Source organism: Schistocerca nitens, chromosome 6, assembly GCF_023898315.1.
Source record: "Schistocerca nitens isolate TAMUIC-IGC-003100 chromosome 6, iqSchNite1.1, whole genome shotgun sequence".
Lineage (NCBI taxonomy): Eukaryota > Metazoa > Arthropoda > Insecta > Orthoptera > Acrididae > Schistocerca > Schistocerca nitens.
Window position 1 is genome coordinate 28576411 of NC_064619.1, and position 19172 is coordinate 28595582.

The following is a 19172-nucleotide window of genomic DNA, read 5'->3' on the forward strand; positions in this document are numbered from 1 at the left end:
ATCGCCCATAATTAAGGGAAATATGAATAGTTAGAAAACGGAATAAAGTGAAAATAATTTGGCTGAAGTATCATCAACCACTTACTGCGGTCTTCTTGGTCGATTGTGAACAAACAGGGGAATTCTTTATGCATTGCCTTCGGAGAGTGTACAGGTAGCATTACGCACACACACACACACACACACACACACACACACACTCTATGCGTGTTAATCTATATTGTCTGACAACGAGATCTTTCTTCCATTTTCTTCACATTTAGAGAACTTGAGGCTCAGTGGATGGAAATCCATTTGCTAAAGCAGTACAACGCAGTTATGCCCCGCCTCCTCAAGAAAGTGAATCGCTTGGATGATTTGAAGGTTTTTAGAGCTTTGTTACCTATAAAACATTTCGAGTATCTAAAATAGTGCAGCCGATATCTTAGTGCATAGTATAAAAGTGGTGTAAGTGGATTGCCGCTGGTCTGAGCGGTTCTACAGCAACATTTTTCTACTTTTATTTCAATTTCACATTTGTTATCCGATGAAAATATTAATTAACAAATGCTGAAACGTTGTTGTTGTTGTGGTCTTCAGTCCTGAGACTGGTTTGATGCAGCTCTCCATGCTACTCTATCCTGTGCAAGCTTCTTCATCTCCCAGTACCTACTGCAACCTACATCCTTCTGAATCTGCTTAGTGTATTCATCTCTTGCTCTCCCTCTACATTTTTACCCTCCACGCTGCCCTCCAATGCTAAATTTGTGATCCCTTGATGCCTCAAAACATGTCCTACCAACCGATCCCTTCTTTTAGTCAAGTTGTGCCACTAACTTCTCTTCTCCCCTATCCTATTCAATACCTCCTCATTAGTTACGTGATCTACCCACCTTATCTTCAGCATTTTTCTGTAGCACCACATTTCAAAAGCTTCTATTCTCTTCTTGTCCAAACTGGTTATTGTCCATGTTTCACTTCCATACATGGCTACACTCCATACAAATACTTTCAGAAACGACTTCCTGACACTTAAATCTATACTCGATGTTAACAAATTTCTCTTCTTCAGAAACGATTTCCTTGCCGTTGCCAGTCTACATTTTATATCCTCTCTACTTCGACCATCATCAGTTATTTTGCTCCCTAAATAGCAAAACTCCTTTACTACTTTAAGTGTCTCATTTCCTAATCTAATCCCCTCAGCACCACCCGATTTAATTTGACTACATTCCATTATCCTCGTTTTGCTTTTGTTGATGTTCATCTTATATCCTCCTTTCAAGACACTGTCCATTCTGTTCAACTGCTCTTCCAAGTCCTTTGCTGTCTCTGACAGAATTACAAAGTCATCGGCGAACCTCAAAGTTTTTACTTCTTCTCCATGAATTTTAATACCTACTCCGAAATTTTCTTTTGTTTCCTTTACTGCTTGCTCAATATACAGATTGAATAACATCGGGGAGAGGCTACAACCCTGTCTCACTCCTTTCCCAACCACTGCTTCCCTTTCATGCCCCTCGACTCTTATAACTGCCATCTGGTTTCTGTACAAATTGTAAATAGCCTTTCGCTCCCTGTATTTTACCCCTGCCACCTTCAGAACTTTAAAGAGAGTATTCCAGTTAACGTTGTCAAAAGCTTTCTCTAAGTCTACAAATGCTTGAAACGTAGGTTTGTCTTTTCTTAATCTTTCTTCTAAGATAAGTCGTAAGGTTAGTATTACCTCACGTGTTCCAACATTTCTACGGAATCCAAACTGATCTTCCCCGAGGTCCGCTTCTACCAGTTTTTCCATTCGTCTGTAAAGAATTAACGTTAGTATTTAGCAGCTGTGACTTATTAAACTGATAGTTCGGTAATTTTCACATCTGTCAACACCTGCTTTCTTTGGGATTGGAATTATTATATTCTTCTTGAAGTCTGAGGGTATTTCGCCTGTCTCATACATCTTGCTCACCAGATGGTACAGTTTTGTCATGACTGGCTCTCCCAAGGCCATCAGTAGTTCTAATGGAATGTTGACTACTCCCGGGGTCTTGTTTCGACTCAGGTCATTCAGTGCTCTGTCAAACTCTTCGCGCAGTATCTTATCTCCCATTTCATCTTCATCTACATCCTCTTCCATTTCCATAATATTGTCCTCAAGTACATCGCCCTTGTAAAACCCTCTATATACTCCTTCCACCTTTCTGCCTTCCCTTCTTTGCTTAGAACTGGGTTGCCATCTGCGCTCTTGATATTCATACTAGTGGTTCTCTTCTCTCCAAAGGTCTCTTTAATTTTCCTGTAGGCAGTATCTATCTTACCCCTTTATTTTCAATAAAAATTACATTTTCAGTTGGAATTACTAATGCAGTTAAAATGCCACTATTTCCAATAAATTAAAATATGGTAACAACGGGAAGCATAACGGAAAATTAAATACCTTTTTTCACTTCCAAATACTGAACAGTATTGTTGATATATACATTTTATTCTCTTTTTCGATTACGCACTTTGCATTTTCTTCGTGTCATTAGTACTAGGGGAGTTTTTATTCATGAGTCCAACACACCATATAATTTCACCACTGTTATGTCTAAAAACACTTTTTATTAACATAATCTCCATTGTATGCAACGGTCTTACGCCTTGTTAGTGGGAGGGTCTGTATACCCGCATGATACCATTCTACTGGTCGACGTGGGAGCTAAGGTTTTGCTGCGTCAATAATATTCGCATCATCTACGTACTATTTCCGGGGCTAAGGTCCTGCTGCATCAGTAATATTCCCATTATTAAAGTACGACATCTTTTCCAATGCATCCTTCATTGCTCAAAACAGATGGAAGTCGGAAGATGCGAGAACCGCGCTGTAGAGTGGTTGAGGAAGAACAGTACAATGAAGTTTTGTGAGTTACTCTCGGGTGTCAAAACTGCATGAAGCTGTGTGTTGTTAAGGAAAAGCAGAAATTCGTTTTCGTTATTGTGGAAACTAAGACGCTGAAGTCGTTTATTCAACTTCCTGCGGGTAGCGCAACACACTTCCGAGTTGATAGTAGCGCCATGAGGAAGGAAATCAAACTGAATAACCGCCTCAGAGAACAAGAAGGGCGTTGCCATGACTTTACCTGCTGAGGGAGCGGTTTTCATCATTCTCTTCAGAGGATAAATGGAGTGGTGCCATGTTTCAGCGCCTGTGACGATGTTTGACAAAAAACCTGTCACGATCAGCCTCGTAGCCCGCAAGTAATTCACCACACATGGTCCATCATAACTCTTCTCAGTCTTTTGTTGGCCGGCGAGGAGCCCACCGAGAACACACCTTCGAGTACCACACCTGGTGTACGAGTGTGTTCTGACGACCAACAGTGACGTCCAGTTAAGCAGAATGGTGTTTGATTGTGACCAGCTGAATACCCCAAATGAGAGCGTCCGCAAGTATCAACATTCCTTGACTCACAGCTGTGTACCGCCGGTCCGTAAGCGGGATATCGGACAGGTTATCACGAGTTTGCGCTACTTTGTTGCGATGATAACAGACGCCTCACTCAACTGTTCATGGAGTTTTTGCTCGCTGCTCTGTCTCTGTAGACATTCTGCAAGCGCCTGTTACTATTTGCGATGCTCTGGTTTTCGGCTAAGAACAAATTCAATGACACCTCTCCACAACGAGTGCACCTCCGCTGAAAACGCTGTTTTAAAGGTCACGTAAAGCGCCGCCCCGTTTCTGGACTTCATGAGACTATGGGGGCTGAGGTGGGAGTATTCCACAACGGCCACGACAAATTTTGCGTTTTTCAATCCACGTTAGATAAGAAAAAAAAGTGTTGCACTACTTATTGAACGCCCCTCCTAATTCGAAATAAAAATATTTTGTTGTTGTTAAAAGATATGTTTTAATACTTGTTACGCAACTTTTCGTTTGATAACAAACATCGAATTCATATAACAGGAAACAAAACATTTGCAACTAGAAGACTCGCACCAACCCCTTTCAAACTGTAAGACTTAACGTTACGCATCCATCTGCTCCTGGCTCCGTTCCAAAACTACACTCCTGGAAATTGAAATAAGAACACCGTGAATTCATTGTCCCAGGAAGGGGAAACTTTATTGACACATTCCTGGGGTCAGATACATCACATGATCACACTGACAGAACCACAGGCACATAGACACAGGCAACAGAGCATGCCCAAGGTCGGCACTTGTACAGTGTATATCCACCTTTCGCAGCAATGCAGGCTGCTATTCTCCCATGGAGACGATCGTAGAGATGCTGGATGTAGTCCTGTGGAACGGCTTGCCATGCCATTTCCATCTGGCGCCTCAGTTGGACCAGCGTTCGTGCTGGACGTGCAGACCGCGTGAGACGACGCTTCATCCAGTCCCAAACATGCTCAATGGGGGACAGATCCGGAGATCTTGCTGGCCTGGGTAGTTGACTTACACCTTCTAGAGCACGTTGGGTGGCACGGGATACATGCGGACGTGCATTGTCCTGTTGGAACAGCAAGTTCCCTTGCCGGTCTAGGAATGGTAGAACGATGGGTTCGATGACGGTTTGGATGTACCGTGCACTATTCAGTGTCCCCTCGACGATCACCAGTGGTGTACGGCCAGTGTAGGAGATCGCTCCCCACACCATGATGCCGGGTGTTGGCCCTGTGTGCCTCGGTCGTATGCAGTCCTGATTGTGGCGCTCACGTGCACGGCGCCAAAGACGCATACGACCATCATTGGCACCAAGGCAGAAGCGACTCTCATCGCTGAAGACGACACGTCTCCATTCGTCCCTCCATTCACGCCTGTCGCGACACCACTGGAGGCGGGCTGCACGATGTTGGGGAGTGAGCGGAAGACGGCCTAACGGTGTGCGGGACCATAGCCCAGCTTCATGGAGACGGTTGCGAATGGTCCTCGCCGATACCCCAGGAGCAACAGTGTCCCTAATATGCTGCGAAGTGGCGGTGCGGTCCCCTACGGCACTGCGTAGGATCCTACGGTCTTGGCGTGCATCCGTGCGTCGCTGCGGTCCGGTCCCAGGTCGACTGGCCCGTGCACCTTCCGCCGACCACTGGCGACAACATCGATGTACTGTGGAGACCTCACGCCCCACGTGTTGAGCAATTCGGCGGTACGTCCACCCGGCCTCCCGCATGCCCACTATACGCCCTCGCTCAAAGTCCGTCAACTACACATACGGTTCACGTCCACGCTGTCGCGGCATGCTACCAGTGTTAAAGACTGCGATGGAGCTCCGTATGCCACGGCAAACTGGCTGACACTGACGGCGGCGGTGCACAAATGCTGCGCAGCTAGCGCCATTCGACGGCCAACACCGCGGGTCCTGGTGTGTCCGCTGTGCCGTGCGTGAGATCATTGCTTGTACAGCCCTCTCGCAGTGTCCGGAGCAAGTATGGTGGGTCTGACACACCGGTGTCAATGTGTTCTTTTTTCCATTTCCAGGAGTGTATTTTGTGATTGAGACCGCCAGAGATCTTCAAACACCGAAGCGTTAAAATCTCGATGTTTTTCTTTATTTTGGAACTTCGCCGTACTGCTTACTTAATTGATAATTTATATCCGGTTAATGGCTCTAAAATACTTCTAAAAATCCGAAGGGTCCAGTCCGTCAAGTACCGTTACGAGAAATAAAAGAATAAATTAGAGACGGAGCTATGGAGTTGATAAATAAAACTTCGGGTAGCTTTTACGATTATTTTTCTCCCCTCCAAAAAGTTTAATTGAAATACACGTTAAATCCTTACAGTGATGCTCTGCATAAAAATGTCAAGTATAAATTTATATAACATATTCTCTCGAACCCCCACTGGAGGCGACATTGATTTACTCATCCCTCCCTAAACTAATTCTAGCTAGGAGAAGAGAGATAATTGTTATTTTAAATTGAGGTTTGACAAAAGCAATGTGCAATTAACTATACAACCCACTCCGTAAGAAAACGAATATAGTGTTTCGTAATAACTTACAAATTTTAGTTCGGTTTACTATAGGAGTAACTGTTTTATTTTAATATTTTAGGACGTAATATTATAGTTAGAACAACATTAGGAAAAAATATGCTAGAAGATTGCTATAATTAATTTCGCAATTCAGAATGTTCTATTCATTTGTGGATGGAGACGTGTTTCTATTCGAAATAATATATTTTTATTTTATATTTTCCAAACAAACTATGAATATCCGCAAGATCTTGTAAGCGATAACATCTCGGTCGGCAAATGATTCCAATCCAGGTAGAGAGGCATTCTCACATCGAACGATAGCGAGAGAACTATCCACTTCCAGTACTCCCAGTGGCAACATCAAGACTAAAATTAACTCGACATCCACGAAAAAATATCGGTCCATTCAGTATCACACTTTGTGCAGTTCCATTTGTGCCCAGTTTATTCTCCAGGCTTATTATGTGTTTGTAGACTGGCATGCGATGGCGACGTTGACGATAGACACGTCGACGAGCCACAGTGCTTCAATGCTGTTGCAGATATAGCCCACAGCGGAATGATTCCGCTGGTCTGCGTTGGCCGCTTATATACTGAGCGTATGACCTTGATTACATAACAGAGCTGATAACGGACTTAGAATTTTCAGCGGCTGCAGCGCGAGCAGAATAGCGTACGCGCTCTGTAGTTGTTTTAACAGCGCGCGTACCCGCTGGCGAGCCGGCCCAAGCGGGTTGCATCATGCAGCCTCGCAGGCGCACAGCGGCCAACGCGGCACTATGTTTTCGATTTTTTATCAAATTGTTGCATCCTTGAGCCCCTGCGATTCTGTGTAGGAGGATATGTTAGTCGTTTCAGAAATGACCGTAGCGCCACCACTTACGTTTGATATGTACTAATACAAATGAAACAGAATTAAGGGATAAGGAGAATGTGAACTCACCTCCACGTCTTGAGCATGAGGGCGCCGTACGTGAGCGAGAAACCGATCTCGCGCAGCCACACCCTCAGCGTGCATGTCACCACGTTGGGCGTTGGGTACATCACTATCGTCTGGGGGCACAAAGGAGAAAGCAATTAGCGTGCAGTAAAAACGGATCTTTAGCAAAACTTACCTGTCAGCTAAAATCAGTCACACTTGTTGTCACTAAGCATCTATATGACAAAACGTCTAACCTATGCAGAGATCCAGTTAACGGTTGCCTGTCTAACAGCTTGAAAGTGTAACGTAAGTCTAATTGTATCGTGTAGGCTTTCACGGACGACGTCTACGTTAATTCAGACTTCCTGACTAAGGAGCTGTGGTCTAACAGTAGTAACTCTTACCGCTGACGTTTAGTTGTCACCTGGGAAAAAGTATACTACTGTTCGACCGCGACCTCTTAGCCCGGAAGTTTTAAATAATAAATTTGATTCCGATTGTTTCACGTAATTACTGGTCGAATTTAAAAAATTGATATGCTCTTATAATGTGCTCATTAAGAGGTATAGTCCTGTGGTAAATGTTAACACAGCAATGCAAGAACAACAACAAGAAACTGTGTACATGTTGCGAAGCGCATAACCCACAATAAAGAAATTGCCCAGAATATTTTCGTCCAGAATTTGAAAATAAGAACACTTAGCGACATCCAAGAAACTTTACGCATAATATAAAACCTGTAGCAAACATTTTCTCTCTGACTCCCTCCACAAAATGATGAAAGGAAAGAAGTTCGTCGCTAACTATTTTTTCATTAAGTTTCTCTTAAGTTACGAGTAAGGTCACAAACTTGTTGTTAACAGATTACCGGTTTCGGTCTATAAGGACTATCATCAGATCTGCAGCAAAACGTGGAACAATACATAAATACACTCGCCGATTGTCTACAGATTAAAAACAATAAATAGACCATAACGAAAAGTACTACTGACAATATTTTGCATTTGTGTGCTTTAAGGATGAAGAGGCATACGTGTTTTATAAAAAGAAAGTCCTAATGTACTTCAGCCATAGTGGCATCGTCAAATGTTAAATGCACAATCAGCACCAGCATCGTCAAATATATATAAATAACATCATATGCATGTGTCATGTTGTCAGTAGCACTGCTGTTCAAAACAAGCTGCCGTACAGTAGCCACAAGAAGTTTGTGTTGTAAGTTCACGAGATGTCGCTAATGTCGGCATACACTACTTTTCAATAATTAATTGAACAGCATAAAATAAAGTGGGATCCAATGGTTGAAGTCTGTAATGAGCTTATAACGTATAAAAAGCGTTACAGTAATAAAAATTGATAAAAGAGAACACGATAAAAATCAGTGTTAAAAATAGGGAGAGTTAAGAGACAGTAGTTAACATATGCTGAAATGCCAAATTCTAGATAATGACTTAAGTGATAAACACCTCCGATAGTGCACAGGATTGTATTAAAAACCATAAACTGTCCATGTAGTAAGACTGCAACAACGGGCATGACGTTTTACTTTATTGCTTCGTTACTATTAAATCCTTTCGTAACACAGTCTACATATAATCTCCACAAGTACCACTGAATGTTCCTGCAAAATTTTGTCATGGTACGAGGAAGGGTTCAGGAGATGAAACGTCACAAACACGGAAATGCTTGAAAAACTAGCTTTTGCTTAAAACGCAGCACACATTACCCATACTGTACTCAAGTATTTAGTAAGGAGAACACTTAGCGACTTCCAATTAACTTGAAATATTATTTCAATCTTTTTCTATGCTGCTTCCTGCTTGCATACTTAACGTCAAATATTTCAGGCATAACTCATTTCTATTGTAATCAGACTTGAAGCTGTTTTATATACTGAAGTTTTTCTATAGGATCGAAGTTTATTGGTTTCACTATGGTAATTGTTCCACTGTGCCGTGTTACCACTATTCAATAATTCATCCTCAACGCATGAATTACCAAGGAGTGTGATAAGTTATCAGGCAATATATAAACGACAGATTCATAAATAAAATTGTGACACATACTGGTTTACAGAAAAGGTATTATTTTGAATTTCTCATATTAAGAAAATGGATGGAGCTATTTATACATAAATTGGAAAACTCTTTATAGCAAGATCGCATTAAGTAATATTTATTACTGACAGCCGTTTACGACAGCAGAAACTATCATCTTCTGACCTCCAAATATTTTTTGGTTACAAATCGTGTTCAATTATGACTTTATCACTCATACCATGCCGTCATTATGGTGGAAAATGTACAGCAAACTATATACAGAGGTGACAGAAGTCATTGAATATCCCCAAACATTGTATCGAACCGCCTCTTACCCGCCGTAGTGCAGCAGATCGACATGACGTCGACTCAACAAGTTCATGGAAGTCCCCTGCAGAAATATTGAGCCATGCTGCCTCTACAGCCGTCACGCCAATGCAGGATTTTGTGCACGAATTGACGTCTCAGTTATGTCCCATAAATGTTCGAAGGCCGATCAGGTTGGCCAAATCGTTTCCTCGAATTGTCGAGAACGTGCTTCTAACCAGTCACGAAGAATTGTGACCCTTTGATATCGTGCATTGGCATAAATAAAAATTCCGTCGTTGTTTAGGAACATGAAGTCATTGATTGAATGGATGCAAATGAAGTAGCCGGACATAGCCTTTTCCAGTAAGTGAGTGGTTCAATTGGAACTGAGGTCCATCCCATTCCATGTAAACACAGCATAGACCTGATGGAGCCACCACCAGCTAGCAGGGTGCCTTGCTGACAACTTGGGTCCGTGGCATCGTGGGGTCTGCGTCACATTCGAACACCCTACAACCATCTCATTCGACCACGAGACGGTTTTCCACTCATCTGGGGTCCAACCGACATTGACACGAGCCCAGGAGAGCCGCTGCTGGCTATGTCGTCCACTTAGCAAAGTCACTCGCCTCGGCCTTCTGCTGCCACAGCCCATTAACGCCAAATTTTTAACTGTCTCAACGCACACGTTTCTCGTACGCCCCACATTGATCTCTGCCGTTCTTTCAAGCAGCGTTAACACTGACAACTCTACGCAAACGCCGCTTCTCTCCGTCCTTAAGCGAAGGCCTTCGACGACTGCATTGTTCGGGATGAGTGGTAACGCCTGAAATTTAGTATTCTTGACACATTTCGACAATATGGATCGGAATACTCAATTACCTAACAGTGTACAGAAGCTTTGCCAAAAGTTAAACAAAATACGGATGAAATGCACCTTGTGCAATGGCCAGTGGGTAATGGAATGCTGCATTTGGGTATGAACATGCCCATTCCATAAGCTACTTTTAATCTGTACAGTATACGGTTTTACCTTTGACAAAGCCTATGTTAAATGTGCTGTATATTCTCCGTCATATACGATTTTAAGTGAATTTTAATTCACTTAAAATCTTTTTCCGTGGTACTGGTATTTTAACATGTGACTATTCTATGTGTCTAATAATATCTGAACAGGGTATATCTTGTTCGACAAATCATTCATTAGGTAGCAGTTACCATCGTTCTGGCTACCCGTCCCACCATCTGGTGATATCCATTGCTTTGATAGGCTGTGACAAATCTGAGTAAACCTTAACCAGGCTCCCGCGTCCGGCCATCCTGATTTAGGTTTTCCGTGATTTCCCTAAATCGCTCCAGGCAAATGCCGGGATGGTTCCTTTGAAAGGGCACGGCCGACTTCCTTCCCCGTCCTTCCCTAATCCGATGAGAGCGATGACCTCGGTGTTTGGTCTCTTCCCCCAAACAACCCAACCCAACCCCTTAACCGGGCGAAATGCATTATTTGAGATAAAAACAGCCTGGCAGCTGAGACTTTATATAGTTGTTTGCAGATTTAAAGAGAGTTTGCCGGCCGAAGTGGCCGTGTGGTTAAAGGCGCTGCAGTCTGGAACCGCAAGACCGCTACGGTTGCAGGTTCGGATCCTGCCTCGGGCATGGATGTTTGTGATGTCCTTAGGTTAGTTAGGTTTAACTAGTTCTAAGTTCTAGGGGACTAATGACCTCAGCAGTTGAGTCCCATAGTGCTCAGAGCCATTTGAACCATTTTTTTTTAAAGAGAGTTTAGCATTTTACAAGGGAGGCTGAATTTATGTTCCGTAACGTTTAAGTTACATTACTAGCATAGGACAACACCATTAGTTGTAAAGAAGTAAAGCACACATGAACTTTTTAAAATTTTATGATAATTGCTGTGTTAGTAAAGTATTGTTGTGGATTTGGTTTTGAGTATTGTGCAGAATCACGAACCAGGAGAGGGGTTGAAATGGAGAATTGGGCAGCAAGTGGAGAAAGGTGGTCCAAGGTTTTGACCATGGGCATCATCACAACTACTAGAAATGTGGCAGATCGTCTGATGCCAACTGTATGAAACATCTTGCCCAAATTTCCTTGACTGTTGACAAAAAGTTTGTGGCCATAGACTTAAAGTAAAGAAAATTTATTCTATGTGCGACCACGAGACGGTTTTCCACTCATCTGGGGTCCAACCGACATTGACACGAGCCCAGGAGAGCCGCAGCTGCCTATGTCGTCCTGTTAGCAAAGTCACTCGCCGTCGGCCGTCTGCTGCCACAGCCCATTAACGCCAAATTTTGAACTGTCTCAACGCACACGTTTCTCGTACGACCCGCATTGATCTCTGCCGTTCTATGTTCTATGTTCGGTTCACTGTTTTGTTTGTGACAATGTCGCCGCTTGTGCATCTTGTCCACTTGTGTCAACAGGCTAATGGAAGGAGGAACATAAGGACATAGGCTCACTTGGTGGTCAAGTCCGAAGTGTATGAAGGCAGAGAACTGATGAACAGAGGGGTGGCTTCCCAATCAAAACACGGTGGTGCCGTAACTTGGGACGCCACAGATGTTGATGTTTACGTTGGCAACCTCTTACACTGTGTCTGATGAGACTCTTTGTCATGTTGGCTCTATGGACAGCAGGAAATAAACATTTCTTCCTGCAGTACTTCACACACAGAGAGACTAGTATAATATAAGATGAAGTGTTATACTTTCCCTTCTTGTGAGAGATTTATAGGATAACCAGTCTGTTCCACTAGGCATACCATGCTGTGTGGCCACTGTTAGTTTAGAATTCTGGGGAGAACACCAACTTGGTATCATCTGTAGGAAACTGCATTGTTTAACATGTGCAGTCTAATCCCATGGATAGTGAGGACCAACCTGTTCACACTACTCCACAACACAAACCTGTTCAGGCATCGATGTAGCCATTACCACCTCACTGGCACTATACAGTCGAGTTTACAGACACAGAATGATCAACACCAGTTATTAACGCGCCGACGTTTGGGAGGAGCAATAAAAAAGCAAATGTTTGCTTCGAAACGATAGCAAGGAGACAAGTGGCTGCAGTCACATCCTCATTCCGAACACTTATTCGCACTCTGTTGACAGTCTCACTTACACCCTTTTGAGGAAGACGTCTGCCAGAAGTTGGAAGTGATCTGTCTGCCGTGTCCAACCCGAGATGAACCTGCCTGTCGCGCCACACGCATTCTTCGATATATGGCTGCACGCATGCCCTCAAGAACGATTCACATCTATCTCCAAAACGTTTCGTGATTATGTGATGGCACACTTTACCTGTGACAATGTGAACACCTCACAGCTCTAATGTAACAATGTTGTATATCCAATCGCCGATTAGGTTCATATTCACTGTTGTTTTTTGTTTTCTTTGAACAGACTGATACGTTAACACGGATATTTTGATTTTTAATTGATGAATGGACTTCATATATTTAGTTGTGTAATAGCGTAAAGTATGTTGTACACTCAACAATTCGAATAATGTTCCTGCGTTACATTATAATGTGAGTCTAAAGGTCCTTAAAAAGATATGAATGATGGTAGAGTTAATAATTTGTTACCTAATATGTACACTTAATATCACAGTAGAAAATACTAGTTCATCATAGGCATAGTTCGAATTGTTTGCAAGTAATAATTTGATGTGCTTATTCTCAGCTACGTTTTGTGGTCGCTATGATATCAAATTAATATACATACAAACGATGTTTTAATAGACCACCTATAAAATATACACTTTTCATTAACTTTAGAGTTTTTTTGTTGCTACCTGTATTACGTCGTGGTACATATAGGTCACACATGAGAACAGAAGAAGTTATAAGAGACCATTTGATCAATGGTATGATTGTTGAAACGTCTGTTTCATATATTTCCAATCATGTTCTTCATGACACTGCTTGTGTATTATACATGTTAAATTGTATCTTGGTTATGATTCTTGAATACTTGATTAACATATCTTCCACGATTTTGTTAGATATTCTAAAAGAACAATAATAAATTTTAGTCCTAGCACCAATTTGAGTGCCGGCCGGAGTGGCCGTGCGGTTCTAGGCGCTACAGTCTGGAGCCGAGTGACCGCTTCAGTCGCAGGTTCGAATCCTGCCTCGGGCATGGATGTGTGTGATGTCCTTAGGTTAGTTATGTTTAATTAGTTCTACGTTCTAGGCGACTGTTGACCTCAGAAGTTAAGTCGCATTGTGCTCAGAGCCATTTGAACCATTTTGAACCAATGTGAGTAAATTGTAAACTTCAGTCATAAACATTGATACAGCATAGAAATGAACATTGTGCGCATGACGTGAGATTCAAGTTATGATTTATCATTTCACTTGGATAATAATCAAGGAACCACATGGTGCGAAGAGCAGACTTTTAAACAGTTTGTAATGTAATTCCCTGTATTTTACCCCAGTCACTTTTAGAATTTGAAAGAGAGTATTTCAATCAAAATTGACAAAAGTTTCCGCTAAGTCTACAAATGCTAGAAACGTAGGTTTGCCTTTCCTTAATCTTTCTTCTAAGATAAGTCGTAAGGTCAGTATTGCCTTACGTGTTCCAATATTTCTACGGAATCCAAACTGATATTCCCCGAGGTCGGCTTCTACCAGTTTTTCCATTCGTCTGTAAAGAATTCGTGTTAGTGTTTTGCAGCTGTGGCTTATTAAACTGATAGTTCGGTAATTTTCACATTTGTCAACACCTGCTTTTTTTGGGATTGGATACTGTCCATCAAATTTATTATATTTAACTTTTTATTCATCATTAATTGTTTTGTATTACAACGTTTTCGCGTCTCAGGTGCGCAAGTTAAGATGTGTTACGACCCGTGGCTCTACCCTTCATTCGATCCCTGCAAAACCCTACATTTCAGCAGGATAATGCACGACCGCATGCTGCAGGTTCTGTACAGGCCTTTCTGGATGAGGTTGCTCTGCGTTCCCAAGAGGTTCTCAATATATTAATTTCAAAAACTGTTACGATGCTTTGTCTGGAGAGCAGCCGGTCGTTGACTACTACAATCGGCGATGTTTAAACCGGGCACCTGTCACTCTGTTTGACTCAATGCCCAGTACCCAGAACAAGAGCTAGGATGGCGTGTACAGGTACAGCTACCCATGCTACTGCAACACGATACTACAGTTCATCAAGATTGCCAAAAAGTCGAAGGAAAGCTCGAGATTCTGCTGACATTCTCTCCTCTCCATCCACTTTCTGGTTCTTAATTTAGTTGCTAGAGCAACTGGCTCGTCACAATACGCCAGTTTTTCTTTGCTAGGCTTTTCTTCCAAGCAAAATTCGTTGTAAAAGACTAGTGCATTGTTGATGTTAGATGCATCATTCTTCCATGGTGCGTGTGGCAAGGTATTTTATTAATTCCAGCTTTCCACATTAACAAAATTGTGTTCTCCACGGTTCCCAGAAGATCGCAATCTCAGAAGGTGAGCGGGAAAATCCTTTCACTAGTAAATTACAGAGTTTTCTTGTTGGTTTAAAGAAAATATTGCCAAAATCAATCGTCTGACATAGCAGCTTCACCGGACATTCAATGGAGTATTATAAAACAATAATTTTGGCCACAGCAATTTCTTCTTGCGACTCCATTATTAAGTATTCCGTAGAAATATGCGTGGGGAAAGGCTGATGGGCCGTGAAAATAGCTACCAGCAAGCTAATGCGTGGAATTCGATCATTTCCAGTATATTTCCAGTTACGATTTTCAGCAACCACTGATGTGAAACATGTCTAGTTGTTTTAAAGTTTCTAATCATTATGTTTTTCATTAGGCTTGTGTCTAAATCATTACTCGACTAATACAACTCAACTAAATCCCAATAGCCTCTTCGAACATGAAGTTTCGAAGGCTTTTAATTGTTGTATGTTTATTTTCCAGCTGTCGAAGAGTTTCATTTGCACATACCAGTGCTGAAAATTTATATTTTAGTTGCTAAACTGCCTGAAAGAGAAAGTGCAATACCCTCAAGCATAAAGTCATTTTGCTGACAGTTGAGGTAACAGGCAGTTTGTCAATGGAGCAGGAGAAAGGACGCGATGATAGAACATGTGTTGAGACATCAGGAATAATTCTCATAGTAATAGACAGAGCTGTAGAGGGTAAAATATGTAGAGGAAGACAGAGATGAGAATACATCCAACCTCATAATTGAGATGGTAGCTTGCAAGTGCTTCTCTAAGACGAAAAGGGTGGCACATGAGAGGAGTTCGTGGCGGGCCTCATCGAACCAGTCACAAGGCGGATGAATCAAACAAAATAGTGTCAATGATAGCAAATTAAGACCAAATAAAACACACATACCACTGTGAAGGTACCAAAACAGTCACATCAGTACATGGTGTACCCCACTCAAATTGTATGGCACGCGTGTCGTCTCTAATGTAAACGACTATAAAGGTACCGAAAGGCATCCCTCCTGTGACAGATTGTCCCAAACACCTAGCGCCTTTGTGGTAATTCGACATTCGTTCTTGCAGTCCTGGAGAATGAATAATTTTCAGCTTCATCATCCCGCTACATGCTTATTTAGCGACAGATCCGGTGATCTTGCCGGCCAGTTCAGTTTATGTTCACCACGAAGAGCACATTGCGTAGCAACAGCCGTTTGTGGACGTGCATTGACCTGGTCAAGAAGCACATCTCCTTGATGTCGAAGAATTGACAGTAGCACAGCTTGTGCAGGGTATCAGGCATTTATTTTACCCTGAAAAAACACCAAATGTGACCAAAAGTTGTAACTGACCCTCACCCCCCCCCCCCCCCACATCGTGAAGGCTGGGATGGGGCGTGAGTGTCAGGGGTGAACGCACTCTGGAATAGGCAGCTCATCGTGTCAACGCCATGCACGTGTATGTCCATCACTCACATACAGACAGATCCTACTCTCATCACTGAACACAATAGAGCAATATTCTATCGTGTCAACGCCATGCACGTGTATGTCCATCTCTCACATACAGACAGATCCTACTCTCATCAATGAACACAATAGAGCAATATTCTATCGTGTCAACGCCATGCACGTGTATGTCCATCTCTCACATACAGACAGATCCTACTCTCATCACTGAACACAATAGAGCAATATTCTATCGTGTCAACGCCATGCACGTGTATGTCCATCTCTCACATACAGACAGATCCTACTCTCATCACTGAACACAATAGAGCAATATTCTATCGTGTCAACGCCATGCACGTGTATGTCCATCTCTCACATACAGACAGATCCTACTCTCATCACTGAACACAATAGAGCAATATTCTATCGTGTCAACGCCATGCACGTGTATGTCCATCTCTCACATACAGACAGATCCTACTCTCATCACTGAACACAATAGAGCAATATTCTATCGTGTCAACGCCATGCACGTGTATGTCCATCTCTCACATACAGACAGATCCTACTCTCATCACTGAACACAATAGAGCAATATTCTATCGAGTCAACGCCATGCACGTGTATGTCCATCTCTCACATACAGACAGATCCTACTCTCATCACTGAACACAATAGAGCAACATTTTACTCACATCTTATGAAGTTCTGTTTTGAATGTTTTTCTAGTCAATTGGTAGTTGATGGTTGAAGACACAACATCGTACGACAGGAGTGTTACAGGCTACGGGAACGAATCATAGGTGTTGGCCACTGATGGTAGCCTGTGTATGATTGGAATTAACACGTTCACCGTCAGGTAAGCCCTGAAGATGTAGCACTGAATCACAGAAACAGGTAGCTATATAATAAATAACATCGAAAGGTCGCCTGCAGGTGTTCCATTTAATTACATTCTACTCTCCAGTCAAATCCTTCGACACCAAAATAGCCATTCTTGGAGGTATCTGATGTCGGTGATAGTCCGGCATGAGTCACGCTTGATTTTAAACCCGCTGCAAACAGATGGTCCCAATGGTCCCTAATCACACAGTAGGTGAAGAATACACACGGAATTCGTCTCTGGATGGTGATAGATCGGCCACAATTGCACGCGTAATGCTTCGACCTTGACGTGCGTATGTTCTACGCAAATGTTCAGAACCTGTTCTACAAGAGGGGGAATGTTCCAGAGACTACTGTTGAAACAGCGACACGCCACCGATTAATTGTGCCCAACATGTACAGTAGTTCGTCGACATGGCCATCAAGCTTGCCACGGGCTCACAGTGCGACACCGTTCAAGAGGAAGCAGGTGTCCAGTACTCGTCATCCGGACGTGTGTACACACCAGAACGAACGTTTCTACCACTATTCAGTTCTAAACTCAGCACAGTTGCTGCCTGAAGAATCAAAAGAAAGGGTTATAGACAGGCCTCCTGAGCGCCATCTGATGGCCGGTGAATCAGTGACACTAAAACCCCGCAGTATGCTCTTATTACACTCCTGGAAAAGGAAAACAGAACAGATTGACACCGGTGTGTCAGACCAACCATACTTGCTCCGGACACTGCGAGAGGGCTGTACAAGCAATGATCACACGCACGGCACAGCGGACACACCAGGAACCGCGGTGTTGGCCGTCGAATGGCGCTAGCTGCGCAGCATTTGTGCACCGCCGCCGTCAGTGTCAGCCAGTTTGCCGTGGCATACGGAGCTCCATCGCAGTCTTTAACACTGGTAGCATGCCGCGACAGCGTGGACGTGAACCGTATGTGCAGTTGACGGACTTTGAGCGAGGGCGTATAGTGGGCATGCGGGAGACCGGGTGGACGTACCGCCGAATTGCTCAACACGTGGGGCGTGAGGTCTCCACAGTACATCGATGTTGTCGCCAGTGGTCGGCGGAAGGTGCACGTGCCCGTCGACCTGGGACCGGACCGCAGCGACGCACGGATGCACGCCAAGACCGTAGGATCCTACGCATTGCTGTAGGGGACCGCACCGCCACTTCCCAGCAAATTAGGGACACTGTTGCTCCTGGGGTATCGGCGAGGACCATTCGCAACCGTCTCCATGAAGCTGGGCTACGGTCCCGCACACCGTTAGGCCGTCTTCCGCTCACGCCCCAACATCGTGCAGCCCGCCTCCAGTGGTGTCGCGACAGGCGTGAATGGAGGGACGAATGGAGACGTGTCGTCTTCAGCGATGAGAGTCGCTTCTGCCTTGGTGCCAATGATGGCCGTATGCGTGTTTGGCGCCGTGCAGGTGAGCGCCACAATCAGGACTGCATACGACCGAGGCACACAGGGCCAACACCCGGCATCATGGTGTGGGGAGCGATCTCCTACACTGGCCGTATACCACTGGTGATCGTCGAGGGGACACTGAATAGTGCACGGTACATCCAAACCGTCATCGAACCTATCGTTCTACCATTCCTAGACCGGCAAGGGAACTTGCTGTTCCAACAGGACAATGCACGTCCGCATGTATCCCGTGCCACCCAACGTGCTCTAGAAGGTGTAAGTCAACTACCCTGGCCAGCAAGATCTCCGGATCTGTCCCCCATTGAGCATGTTTGGGACTGGATGAAGCGTCGTCTCACGCGGTCTGCACGTCCAGCACGAACGCTGGTCCAACTGAGGCGCCAGGTGGAAATGGCATGGCAAGCCGTTCCACAGGACTACATCCAGCGTCTCTACGATCGTCTCCATGGGAGAATAGCAGCCTGCATTGCTGCGAAAGGTGGATATACACTGTACTAGTGCCGACATTGTGCATGCTCTGTTGCCTGTGTCTATGTGCCTGTGGTTCTGTCAGTGTGATCATGTGATGTATCTGACCCCAGGAATGTGTCAATAAAGTTTCCCCTTCCTGGGACAATGAATTCACGGTGTTCTTATTTCAATTTCCAGGAGTGTATATAGCTTGGTGCCACTGACCATGAGGGTGTTGCATTTCCATTCCGGTAGTGTACGTTTGCTGTTATTTTGCCTCATATTTCATATTTTTTCAGA

The 19172-nt window shown here is 43.7% G+C and overlaps 1 protein-coding gene across 1 annotated transcript in view; it reads right to left on the reverse strand.

The window, feature by feature from the left end:
* The window catches only part of LOC126262729 (probable G-protein coupled receptor CG31760), a 682895-nt gene that overhangs the window by 131192 nt on the left and 532531 nt on the right, over positions 1–19172 (reverse strand). The window contains exon 6 of the mRNA XM_049959532.1: positions 6877–6986. Coding sequence (XP_049815489.1) covers positions 6877–6986 — 110 coding nt within the window. The remainder of the gene's footprint in view (positions 1–6876; positions 6987–19172) is intronic.